We start from the raw sequence: 13854 nt of genomic DNA, 5'->3' as shown, positions 1-13854 counted from the left end.
AACCTATAAAGTGTGTATGTGTGGGAATCACTCTAGCCAAGGAGGCATCGTTTCTTCTGTGTATTATGTGGCTTTCATAATAAGCACGTAAATTTACAACTCGAGTAAAAAAATATTGTAAACTAATGACCGTGATAATATATACTCTCAAAGGAGATACTGTACTGCAACAGAAGATACCAGGCAGGGATACTAGGTCAGGGATTTTGCTCCTGCGCACAAATTTAGAGAGCACCAAAATCTAGTGGTAGATCTACTGGTGAATGTTAGGGAAACAAGCAGCAACACCTCCCAGCCCTATTCACTTTCCTTTTTAAATAAATATGTAAGCCTGTTTCTTACATTCTTTTTCTTGTGGAAGGTTTCATGCCCAATATTTGTTTGACTTTTGTTCAGTTAATAGTATTCCAATAATTATCTGTTTGTGTCACAGAATGAATATCAATGTTGAAACTGGGAAATGTAGCGCTGTTGTGTTCAGAAATAAATGCCACTCTGCTCAACGGCTTATTCCGATGGCCAGAGGACTGCAGCCACCAATTTACCATGTCAACAAAACAGAGACAACAGTTATACTACATAGATTTCATCTTCTGGTCACATGATATTTTCATTATGCCTCAATTCTGTTTATCATCCCTTGCTCCATCCACCATTGGCTGCTATGCTTTCCACCAGAGGGGTTTCTCTCTAGAAAGTTCATATACCTTTTTAAAAAGGGTATGTAACCTCAGGTCCTCCAAATGTTTGGGTTTTTTGTTCATTTGTTTTTTACTTCATGATCTTTGATGGTTGGCTATGCAGTAGTCTAAAGCAGTGGTCCCCAACCTTGGGCCTCCAGATGTTCTTGGACTACAGCTCCCAGAAGCCTTCACCACCACCACTGATGACCAGGATTTCTGGGAGTTGAAGTCCAAGAACACCTGGAGGCCCAAGGTTGGGGACCACTGGTCTAAAGTATCTGGAGGGTAACAAGTTGTCTATCCTTGAATCTCATCTGCAAGAATCTGTCTCTCATCTTGGAACTGCCTTCCGAGCAGCGGCTACGGCCTGTACCTGTATCCAGATGCTTCTTCTGGATCAGTGTCTGTCTGCTTTGCACCCCTGCTTCTTCTTGTTTTCAAAGGGCAGGTTTTGGATTTCAAAATGTGCCTGCTTTCATGCCTCCACAACTAGCCCCATCCTTCGAAAATTTTCCCTCAGCAAGATTTTGGTTGCAGTGAAATATTTCCAAATGTATAAGCCAGGCTTGGAAAAAAATGCCCATGTCCCAATTTACACTGTTCTTAAATGCTTCACTTGTGTTTGTTTGTGTGAAACTCTGCAACCTGCAGATAATCATATTTGTGTTTTTAAAATTATATAAAACAAAACACAATTGTTTGGGTTTGGAAAAGGCCTGAGAGTCAGGATATTTGTGCAAAACAAATGCTATATATGTTGCTAATTTGTTTTATGTTGAGCTGTAAGCCAGCAGATTCTTAAGAGATGTTTAGATTTTTTTTTTAAAAAAAAGAATATGGTATATATGACTTCTGTGTACATCTCCCTCCTCTTCCTCCATCAAGCTACCTTATACTAAGTGGGACCCTTGGTCCATCAAGGTGAGTTCTGCAAATACTGAGTGGGAGTGGCTGTCCAGGGTTTCAGTCCTTTCCAACTATACCTGGCGCTGCCCAAGAGCTTCTACGCACAAAGCATGTGCTCTACCACTGACCTAAAAATCTGTCTTTCCCCCTTTGGAACATCCTCTCAAGGAAATCAAGTGATTTCCAACATCCTGGGGGGGAAAGGACTCTTGCAGCATATTTTAAAAGTCATGTACTCCATAGATACCCTTCTTGATGCTAAACTCCTGCAGAAGGAAGTACATCCTGTCAACAGATCTACAAGATGGATGTAACACAGCATTACTTTATTTGTGTAGCGCACAAAGATGAACAAAACACACAGAGAATAGTTTTTAATTAATATTTTTAAAAAAGACGACACACACAGATCTAGGATTCCACACTAAATATGAAGTGGAGGAAACATAATCCAGGGATCTCCCTGGCAACCTTTGGAAATGCCAGCAGTCTGTCTGGTAGTTGAGAACACGTGCCTTTATATCAATCTCTCCTGCATATTTCTCTTCACCCATTCCCAGTTAAGGAACAAAGAAATACTCTGTTTCTTAAATATTGTATGAAACCATAATACACTCTTCGTGCATACGTCATAGTGTGAAAGTCGGGGTTGAAGCCAACATTTTATTTTGGTACAGAAATGCAGTTTAAATCGACAAGCCCATAGATCCTCACCCACAGTTTTGGGATGCTGCTGGGAATGACTCCAACAATCTAACGTAAGGGCAGCAAGAATCAAAACTAGAAGGCCTGATAACAAGGCAGGTGGGTCTACACTCTAATCTGGGTTCTGGATGAACAGGACCAACAGCTTTCAGCAGGAATGTAGAATCATCAACACTTTTTCACTGGAAAAACTTGGAAAAGTTTGGAAGCAAGAGACTATTAAAGCCTGAGAGTGAAGATATTTCCCATATGTCAGTGCTCGCACTTTCTGCTTTACAATTTTCTTAAAAAACAAAACAGAAACATCTGAAGCACCACTTGTAATGAGGGGTCAAAGAGATGCCATGAAACACATCCTGTCTTTAAACCTCAGTGCAAACCATTGTCTTTTACTATTCTACAGTAATGTGACTGTAACAAAAAAAATAAAGGGACATAACTCCCCTGTAAGCTGAGGAAAGTAGTACAGTTTCTTCCTCCACAAAGAAAACACTTTGGAAATATGTTTTATTTTTTGGTTTTCTTTTTAAAAAAAACCACACCCAGAACTGCCAGAATATCTCAGCCAGCTTGGATGTGGGATTCTGCGAGCTATATTCCAAACTTTTCCAACTTCTGGTTTCAAATACAATTTCTAGCCTCCTACCACCATGTTTGTAAAAGGATTGTAGTAGTAGACATCCTTCAGTCTCGAGAGACTATGGAAACGTGCTCTGTATGGAGGTCTTGGAACAGCGTCTAGTGTGCCTGAGAAGGCCAATTTGAGAGTGACAATCCCTTCCAAAAGGATTGTATTGTATAGTTTATGACATAGAAAGTGGAACAGAGAATAAATTTGGGCCCAGGAGTTACTGAGACAAGATCTCGGGTTTTAAATTAACATTAAAAACTACCCACTGAGACAGTTGCACTGGACAGGTTAGTCCTTTGCCTAATTCATTTTGCAATTCTGTCTTAAAACTCTACACCAGAAAGTAATCCTCATAGCTGCCCTAATTAGTCCTCCTGCCCCCAAACCAGTTAAAACCAAAAGTTATCTTGCTCAGAAACCAGATCTCCCTTAAATGAACATGCCCGAGTTTCTCTATCAGGCCCACCTAACCAGGTAGTGTTGTGGATCAATGCATATACAAAAGGGATGAAGGGTTCTAGGTTAGCACCAGGTACATTTCAACACCAGATCTGCAAAACTGAGAAGGAGGATTATTAACAGCTATGGATAGCAAGTCTGAACGATAGCATGTTCTTCTGGCTTACACAGCGAGTACATTTCTGTGCCCTGTGTGCAGAGCAAGGTCTATTGGATTTTCTCCACCATGTAGCCAGAACATGAGAAAAAGGCCTCCTCCCCAGGACAAAGTGACAAAATTAAGGTGCCACGGGGCTGTGCTCTATGTTGCAGCAATGGGCACCCGTTGGTCCATGCTAGATGTGGATGGCTTAGAGGGATTAATAGTCACCAGGCCAGGGTGAAGACAAAGCAAGAGAGAAAGAATCTCCCTGCCAGATTTAAGACAGTACAGACAGGCATGATTTGGGATTAAGTTTTGTAAAAGGTGGTAGGACCAGGCATTTATACCAGGCCCCAATGGCATGAGAAAGGCAAGAGGTGTCCATGCTGGGATTTAGCAAGCTGGTTTTCGCATGCCAGGTAGTTTGTGGCATAGCTGGGCAAAAGGTTCCCCATTCCTGATTTCTTCTTGGATCAGTTAGGGTCTGACAGGTGTGAAAGTACCAAGTCCATAAAATGTGGTCAGATACTTCGCAGGCTGAGATGACCACAAGCATGCATGGATGCTAGCAGGGCCTGGCGGGCTGATCTTTAAGGTCTTTATGCCAGTTCTCAGTAGCAGAAACTTAAGTTCCTGGTTTCTATGGCGTAGGGAGGAGCTGTAGGCGGTGTTTCCGGCGAATGTGCCTCTGCAGGGTGTTGCGCTCACCAAACCGCATGTGGCAAGCTTCGCACTGGTAGGGCCGCTCGCCCGTGTGGACCCGCTGATGGTGCGAGAGCTCCCCAGAATCCCGGAAGCTGCGCTGGCAGATAGGACACTGGTGAGGCTTCCGCCCTGAGTGAGTATACTTGTGGCGCTCCAAGTGGGAGGTGCGCTTGAAGGCTTTCCCACAGGCCCGGCAGACATGCGGCTTGCTCTCCGAGTGGGTGATGCTGTGGCGTTGCAGGTATGACAGGTACTCAAATGTCCTTGAACAGACAGGGCAGCTGTACACCTTACGCAAGGGCCCTCCACTCCCGCCTTCATTGCCCTCTGCTGACCCCACACCTTCCCCCACCAGCACAGTATATGGCAGCCCCTGACTGTCAATCAACAAGTAGCGCCCAAGGTGGGAGGGCTCACCTTGTTCCAGGTCCGATGCTGTCCCTCCAGGAATGTGAGTTCGCTTGCCTGCTCCTGGCAACCCGTTCAAACCTTGCAGAAGGGCACTGCCAGGAGAAGGCATTGGAGGACGAGAGAGTTTAGGTGGTGACATTTGGACTGCCCCTTCCTCATCTTCCAGCTCCAGCTTTATGGGCTGTCCTACATCATTTGTGGGTTCTTGTCGACAGGGTTGTTCCAAGGTTTCTGGGGGTCTGTAGGGATCTCCAATAGACTTTGAATGCCTCTGCAGCTCCATAAGTCCCTCCTCAGGCGTATTCCCTTGGGGTGGAATGGCTAGTCTACAATAAGAAAGCAAATGTTTTAACTGGCCAAAAGCAATAGAAGATTCTAATTAATATTACCCTGGCAACGTTCAAAACTACAGTTAAGTTGTTGCTAGTTAAAGCATTGTAGCTGATTATTCACCTCATCATTCCATTAATCAGTGTAAATAAAATTAACACATTAACAACTTGCAACAGAGGTGTCTTTTTAAAAACTGAAGAGAAGCCTGTAATTTAATACAGTCTACAACTCATTAGAGGGACGTGGTGGTGCTGTGGGCTAAACCGCAGAAGCCTGTGCTGCAGGGTCAGAAGATCCGGCAGTCGTAAGATCGAATCCACGCAATGGAATGAGCACCCGTCGCTTGTCCCAGCTCCCGCCAACCTAGCGGTTCGAAAGCATGCAAATGCGAGTAGATAAATAGGGACCACCTCGGTGGGAAGGTAAACAGCGTTCCGTGTCTAAATCACACTGGCCATGTGACCACAGAAAGATTGTCTTCAGACAAACGCTGGCTCTATGGCTTGAAGAGCGGGATGAGCGCCGCCCCCTAGAGTCGGACACGACTGGACAAAAATTGTCAAGGGGAACCTTTACCTTTACCTTTACAACCCATTAGAAGGCATTTACAGTATTTTATTACCCACTCCCTTGTTACACTAGCACAGCAGATCCAAATTACACTTGCAAAATAAATAAGTGCCTCCTTACTTTGCCACCATAGCAATTACACTTGGCCTTCTCTGATTAATAAATGTGCAGCTTTATCTACACAAGTTTACTTAGAAATAAGAGCTACTTTTTTCATTAGGTCTTATTTCCAGGTAAGCGTACATAGGATTCAATCTAAGGCTATGATTTTAGGCACATTTATTTAGCAATAATAGTGATTTGTTTTATTAGATATACTCGTTTCTCACTTTTTCAGCACTAAACTCAATGCATATCATGGGCTGAACATGAAGAGGTGCCTCACTATTTTAAAGTAAGTCACAGTTAGAATAGGCCCAGATGAATCAATGAAACATATGGAGGAACTGACTCACCAAATCTCCATCTAATCAGTGGTCCTATTCTAGTGCAATGCACTACACTAAGCAACAGGATTTTGGGCAGTGTTTCCCCTGCTCTAGAGAAGGAGACATAGAGAATTACATAGATCACCAACCTCAAAAGATGAAATGGGATGAGTTGAGAAAATATGTTGACCTCAAGGAATAACAGGACTGGCAACCAAATATTTGCTAATTCCCAGGGACAGCTTGTCCAAAATTTCTAACAACCCCTGATCTTAGACCAGAGGTTGAAGAAATTATGTTTTTAGATATAGACACGTTTTTAGAATCCTTTAATGCTGCCATGCTGTCTGGGGATTTTGGGAGTTGCAGTCTAAAACCATATTTTTTCCATGTTCTGCTTCAGTGGAAAGAGGACTTTCTTCATTTTATCTCCAAAGCTATTTGGATTGGAGCAGCAAATGTAGTATCTAAGGTGAGGCTGGGATTATGCACTATCTCTTTTCTTCAGTTTGTGATAGGCTACCATCAGGTCCAACATCCTGTTTCTTTATAACATGTGACTCTTAGCTTTTCTCCAGTGACAATTAAGCAGCAGCCCTGGCTCTGCTCATCGCAACTTTGACCTCACAACAGCTTTCTGAGGTTGCCCGAGTTAAGGCAGCACAAGTAGCCCAAGGTCACCCAGTGAGTTTTTCATGGCCTAAAAAGAATTTAGACCCAGGTTTCCTATATCCCAGCCCAGGACTCCAACCATTGTACCACACTATCCATCTGAAGGCAGACAAAAGCATCTAGGAAGTTTACAAAGCAGATATTGAGCAACACTGTTTTCCCCAGAGTTCACCCCCAGTGTCTGGTGTATAGAGGTATAGTCCTTTAAATAGAGACACTCAAGATAAGCTATCATGGGTAAAAGGATTAACCCGGTATGGTCACAGTTCCAGGGTGGAAATGCTGTGAGGGGTGCCATTTGTCGTTTAGTCACTTAGTCGTATTCGATTCTTCGTGACCCCATGGACCAGAGCACGCCAGGCCCTTCTGTCTTCCACTGCCTCCCGGAGTTGGGTCAAATTTATACTGGTAGCTTCAATGACACTGTCCAACCATCTCAGCCTCTGTCGTCCCCTTCTCCTCTTGCCTTCACACTTTCCCAGCATCAGGGTCTTTTCCAGGTGCCACTAAGCAAACATATAGGGGAATTGCCCTGGTGGGGTGGGCAAAAAGTCTTGGTGCATCCCAACATTTGTGGATAATATAGGGTTACTTTTGGTAACTCTATCAACTGAGTTGCGCTGTATCAACTAGGTCCACCCACAACCCTAAAACTCTCCCTGTTCAGCATGGGGAAAGCAATGAGGAGTCAATAGACGAGAGGTAAACAACATGCCCTCCTCAGATGTTTCTACAGACCTCTCCCATCTCTTGGCCCACTCTTTCCAGAGGAAAAAAAATTAAATTGCAGCGCGTGGAAACCTCCATGAGTGGTGGTTTACCTTTCAAATATGTTATGGACCACCAATGCACCATTTAGTACACTCAAAATACCAATTTCTGATGGGCTTCTAGTAACTTTCCGTTACAGATTGTGTTTGTTTTTGCACGTTTAGCTTTCTGAGAGGGGCCTGGAAGTTCCTCAGAGCTGATAACTGAGTTACCTACTGCTGTAATAAACCATATGGAACAGGACCCCTGGACCTTCAAAAATTATGTGGAACAGAAAAAGTCAGCAGAGGAAATTACATCTGTTGAAATTCCTTCTTTCACACAACAGTTAAAATATAGAAACCTTGTCCTTTTCTTCATCTGGCCAACCTAACACAACCCTTTCATTAGCTTATGCAACAGCTTTTCCACGTTCCTAGCCTTAGAGATGCAGATAACCTAAGCATTGGCATTACATTCCCAGAAATAGTTTGGCAAATACCTATGCTACATCCTTTCACAGTCCACACCACCTCCCAGGAAAATCAGTTAACCCAACACCCTGCCCCAAACTTACCCTGCTCAGGCGATGTTCCCAAATCTCCACCTCAGCTGTCATTTCTACACCACAGTCTCCTGCCAAGATGCGCCTGGCCTCAGAGCATGCCTTTTGCTACCATTGTGGTGGGGAGTACACAGGAACATCAAGGAGGAAGAGACGGTCCGGGAGAGGTTTTCCGAAAACTGTGAGGGCTCTGTTAGTTGGCACCAGGTGGCAAAGATTCAAGGGAAACAGTTAGCAGTACAAATCTAGGGTGCATATTGGGGTGTGACTGGCAGAATGTGGCCACAGTCCAATGTTATCATGAAGAGGGAGGAAGAGACAATTGAGGAATGCCACCCTGGCACAGCAGACAGGCAAGCAGAAGCAGTCTGAGCTCAAAGTACCAATCCAAGAAGCAGCAAAGTTGCCCAAGGCACAGGAACTGGAGATGCATATGAAAAAATGGTAAGGGATAGATGGCACCTATCCAGCAGGCACAGTGAGTAAGGCCAATGCATCCTGGCATAGGTGAGAAGGTCCAGACCCGTTATTCGTCTTAGGTTTTGGAGCAGCTGGCATCCAAACGTCAGTTTAAAAGGAGTCACCCATTTTAGGGTTAGCAAAGTAGACAAATCAGAGATAACTGCCCAAAGGTGCCAGTTTCCAGCTAGCTCCCCCCTTCAAATCAATAGTGGGGACTCAGATCAGGATGTCTGCCCCCCCCCCCGCCCCGCATCACTTGCTGGTTAGCAGCTCCTAGTGTCCCAAAAGGGGGAAAAAGCGGGGGGGGGGGACTGAAGGGAAGGGGAATAGAAGAAACATGAAGGGAGGAAGGGAAGATCTCTGTGTAGAGGATGGGTTTCGGAGCGGGGGGGGCGCTTCTACCTAGATCTTCCTGCGGGGGGGGTCAGTAAGCTGGAGGTGGTGGAGGAGGAGGAGGAGAAAGAGGAGGAGTGGGTGTCACAGTGAAAAGAGTCCTGACGGAAACGCATCAGTTTTCCCCACCGGCTCATGCTAAAGACGTTCCTGAGTAAACATTGCTTCTGTGGAGACTGAAATGGGGGCGCGCGGCGGGGGGGGGGGAGAGAAAAGATTTCTCACAAGCCTGGTTCAGGACTGAGGGATCCGTTATTCTCCCACCCACCCCTTCTTAACCTACTTGGAGCCAGCCCCCTCCCTCCCCTGATGTACTCCACCGCCTTTTCTCCAAAAAGAAGAGTTTCATATCTGCGCAGCCCCGGAATCTTTTGCCTTCTTGGAGGAAGTAATGTAATATAAGATTTCACGTCTCGCTTCCATCCCTGGAGATTTTGCAAGAGCGAGCCACGCGGCGTGGAGTGAGCGAGAGCGAGGAGCTCCCGGCCAGGTAGCCTGGCGGTTGTGCTCCGGGATCTCTCTTTTAAGGCTGGACCCTTTTTAAGAGCCGTCTGCCTATTTCAATGGGGCTCCATTTCCAGAGAAAAAGGCACAAAAGGGCAGATGAAAACTCTACCGAGAACCCAGGTGCCCTGGCCGTTTGTCCCCTCCGGCCGTCGCTCTGTCCGAGGAACCCAGGAGTCCTGCTCTCCGATACTTCCCCCTCACGTAGACTCATGGAGGACATTCCTCCTCCACACAACGAATGGAGACCTATCAGGTGAAAATTTGCACAGCATGGAAAAGTCCTCCCTGGGAGAAAGTCGACATTCGCCAAGCAACGCCTGTCCCACATCGCTAGGACTTTGTTTCTGCTCCACATCAGAATGTCTGCTCCCCACTAGTAGCTATTTCAGTATCGGTTATAGGGTAGTTGATAATAGCCAAAAGAGCCCCCTTGCCTGGAGTACGGTAGCACGGATAAATGGGCAAAGCAGAGACTTAAGAATCGTTTGTGGGAGGAGGGGGCAACAAGAGGCATTTGTCAAAGATATGGCATTGTTGGTCTAATAGTGAGAAAAGTTCCTTATGTCCCTCCCCTGCAACTGATTCGGAATCCTGTTACTCGAACCATGTAAGCTGCTTCTTGATTCCACAATACTGTCTTCTGAGGCTGCCCCTTCTGTCTTCACCTTTTCCACGCTTAAGAGTTTTCTACTGTACTCACTTTTTTGTCTAGATTACCTGCATCAAAAGTGATACTGTAATAGCTGATAACTGATGGGCTGAGACCACCAAATTTATAGCTTATCAACAGGTAGGGTGACATGGGCTGGTTGGGTAACTCAGTGAGTTGGGTACCTGGTTGTGGAGCCAGAAGTCAATAGTCTGATTCCCCACTGTGGTGCCTCCCAGGAAATGAGCCATTCTGTGTAGCTTTGAGCAAACTGAACAGTTAGAGAACTGTCAGAAGAAGAAAAATGCTAAACCACTTCTAAGTACTCTATGCCTAGAAAACCCTGGGACCTCTATAAATTGGAACTGACTTGATGATATGTAATTATTATTATTATTAAAATGGCATGGGAATTAAGAAACCCCCTAACTGAGGTCTGTGCACAGAATTAACATGCTCCATTTCTAAAGCTGGGACTTCTATGGTTTCGTTTTGCAAATAGAGAAGATCAGAAGCCGGGGCATTTTTTTGCCTTAATAAAAGTACTGTCTGATTTTGGATTTTTCCTTAGAGACTGGCATAGCTTACTTAATAGTCATGTGAATGCAATTCCACCTGCTCTATTACATCACACTTAATACATATAAAAACATATAGAGGAAAACACAAATGTCCTGTAGTGAATATACATGCTTTCTTCTTCCTTGCACATCCATAAAGGGAAAGGGTAAGCTGAGGATATGCGATAGGTTTAGGGTGAGGTGTTTATTTGCTATGCAAACCATCATGACTTCCTCCACCCACTAAGATAATGACCAGGCACTAGAATCCTATTTTTAATCTTAAGTATAGATTTTAATGTTGAAATCATGTTTGTTCATGTGGTTTCCAAGCAATGTTCTGGCATTCTTACAAACTCCCCTGCATCTTTCCATAGAAGGGTAGTCATTTACTTGTCATCACACAGATACAAATGACATGTGCATTAAAAATAGATCACTGATTGGTGAAACGCTGCATATACTACTTAATAAGTACAGATGCAATATCAGAAATATTTTTCATAATTTGAACAGAATTACCACCAGATCTCACTGAAGTGGCAAAGACAGTGACTAGTGATCAACCTATATGCTGAACCTTCTCCAAGTTATGTTAAATGGATGGGCAACTTCCAGATCCTTGAATTCCCTACTTCAGGTTCTTTATCTGTAATTCAAACTTGAATGAGATGGCTCCCTGGCACCCTTTCAAACAGAGGATTGTCCTCTTTAAAAGAGGATGTGGGAACATTTATATTGCTATTTACAGCATGGATTGCTGCCTTGTCGTGGCGAAGGGGCTTGAGTAACTCAGAGAAGCTATGGGCTATGCCGTGCAGGGACACCCAAGACGGACAGGACATAGTGGAGAGTTCCGACTAAACGCAATCCACCTGGAGTAGGAAATGGCAAGCCACTCCAGTATCTTTGCCAAGAACGCCCCATGATCAGAAACAAAAGGCTAAAAGATATGACGCTGGAAGATGGGCCCCTCAGGTCGGAAGGCGTCCAACATGCTACTGAGGAAGAGTGGAGGACAAGTACAAGTAGCTCCAGAGCTAATGAAGTGGTTGGGCCAAAGCCGAAAGGATGCTCAGCTGTGGACGTGCCTGGAAGTGAAAGGAAAATCCAATGCTGCAAAGAAAAATACTGCATAGGAACCTGGAATGTAAGATCTATGAACGTTGGGAAGCTGGAGGTGGTCAAACAGGAGATGGCAAGAATAAACATCGACATCCTGGGCATCAGTGAACTAAAATGGGCAGGAATGGGCGAATTCAGCTCAGATGATTATCATATCTACTATTCTGGGCAAGAATCCCGTAGAAGGAATGGAGTGGCCCTCATAGTCAACAAAAGAGTGGGAAAAGCTGTAATGGGATACAATCTCAAAAATGATAGAATGATGTCAATACGAATCCAAGGCAGACCATTCAACATCACAATAATCCAAGTTTATGCACCAACCAGCATTGCTGAGGAGACTGAAATTGAACAATTCTATGAAGATTTACAACACCTTCTAGAACTGACACCAAAGAAAGATGTTCTTCTCATTCTAGGGGACTGGAATGCTAAAGTAGGGAGCCAAGAGATAAAAGGAACAACAGGGAAGTTTGGCCTTGGAGTTCAGAACGAAGCAGGACAAAGGCTAATAGAGTTTTGTCAAGAGAATAAGCTGGTCATCACAAACACTCTTTTCCAACAACACAAGAGGCGACTCTATACATGGAAATCACCAGATGGGCAATATCGAAATCAGATTGATTATATTCTCTGCAGCCAAAGATGGAGAAGCTCTATACAGTCAGCAAAAACAAGACCTGGAGCTGACTGTGGTTCTGATCATCAGCTTCTCATAGCAAAATTCAAGCTTAGACTGAAGAGAGTAGGAAAAACCACTGGGCCACTCAGGTATAATCTAAACCAAATCCCTTATGAATACACAGTGGAAGTAAAGAACAGATTTAAGGAACTAGATTTGGTGGACAGAGTGCCTGAAGAACTCTGGATAGAGGCTCGTAACATTGTCCAGGAGGCAGCAATGAAAACCATCCCAAAGAAAAGGAAATGCAAGAAAGCAAAGTGGCTGTCCAACGAGGCCTTAGAAATAGCAGAGAGGAGAAGGGAAGCAAAATGCAAGGGAGATAGGGAAAGTTACAGAAACTTGAATGCAGACTTCCAAAGAATAGCAAGGAGAGACAAGAGGGCCTTCTTAAATGAACAATGCAAAGAAATAGAGGAAGATAACAGAAAAGGAAAGACCAGAGATCTGTTCAGGAAAATTGGACATATTAGAGGAACATTTTGCGCAAAGATGAACATGATAAAAGACAAAAATGGAAGGGACCTAACAGAAGCAGAAGACGTCAAGAAGAGGTGGCAAGAATACACAGAGGAATTATATCAGAAAGATTTGGATATCCCGGACAACCCAGACAATGTAGTTGCTGACCTTGAGCCAGACATCCTGGAGAGCGAAGTCAAGTGGGCCTTAGAAAGCCTGGCTAACAACAAGGCCAGTGGAGGTGATGGCATTCCAGTTGAACTATTTAAAATCTTGAAAGAAGATGCTGTTAAGGTGCTACATTCAATATGCCAGCAAGTTTGGAAAACTCAACAGTGGCCAGAGGATTGGAAAAGATCAGTCTACATCCCAATCCCAAAGAAAGGCAGTGCCAAAGAATGCTCCAACTACCGTACAATTGCACTCATTTCGCACGCTAGCAAGGTTATGCTCAAAATCCTACAAGGTAGGCTTCAGCAGTATGTGGACCGAGAACTCCCAGAAGTACAAGCTGGATTCCGAAGAGGCAGAGGAACTCGAGACCAAATTGCTAACTTGCGCTGGATTATGGAGAAAGCCAGAGAGTTCCAGAAAAATATCTACTTCTGCTTCATTGACTATGCGAAAGCCTTTGACTGTGTGGACCACAGCAAACTATGGCAAGTTCTTAAAGAAATGGGAGTGCCTGACCACTTTATCTGTCTCCTGAGAAACCTATATGTGGGACAGGAAGCAACAGTTAGAACTGGTCATGGAACAACTGAGTGGTTCAAAATTGGGAAAGGAGTACGGCAAGGCTGTATATTGTCCCCCAGCTTGTTTAACTTATATGCAGAATACATCATGCGGAAGGCTGGACTGGAAGAAACCCAAGCTGGAATTAAGATTGCCGGAAGAAATATCAACAACCTCCGATATGCAGATGATACCACTCTGATGGCAGAAAGTGAGGAGGAATTAAAGAACCTTGTAATGAGAGTGAAAGAGGAGAGTGCAAAAAACGGTCTGAAACTCAACATCAAAAAAACTAAGATCATGGCCACTGGTCCCATCA

The 13854-nt window shown here is 44.4% G+C and overlaps 1 protein-coding gene across 1 annotated transcript; it reads right to left on the bottom strand.

The window, feature by feature from the left end:
- Positions 1-3839: 3839 nt before the first annotated feature.
- On the bottom strand, positions 3840-8900 carry LOC110081854 (uncharacterized). Its single transcript, XM_020798937.3, has 2 exons — positions 7973-8900; positions 3840-4968 (listed from the first exon to the last, which is right to left on the bottom strand). The coding sequence occupies exon 2, from the start codon at positions 4923-4925 to the stop codon at positions 4167-4169; it is 759 nt and encodes a 252-aa protein (XP_020654596.2). The 5' UTR covers positions 4926-4968; positions 7973-8900; the 3' UTR covers positions 3840-4166.
- Between the last annotated feature and the right edge of the window lie 4954 nt (positions 8901-13854).

Source organism: Pogona vitticeps, chromosome 6, assembly GCF_051106095.1.
Source record: "Pogona vitticeps strain Pit_001003342236 chromosome 6, PviZW2.1, whole genome shotgun sequence".
Classification (NCBI taxonomy): Eukaryota; Metazoa; Chordata; class Lepidosauria; order Squamata; family Agamidae; genus Pogona; species Pogona vitticeps.
The sequence above is the reverse complement of the archived record's forward strand: the minus strand, read 5'-3'. Positions and strand labels throughout refer to the sequence as shown.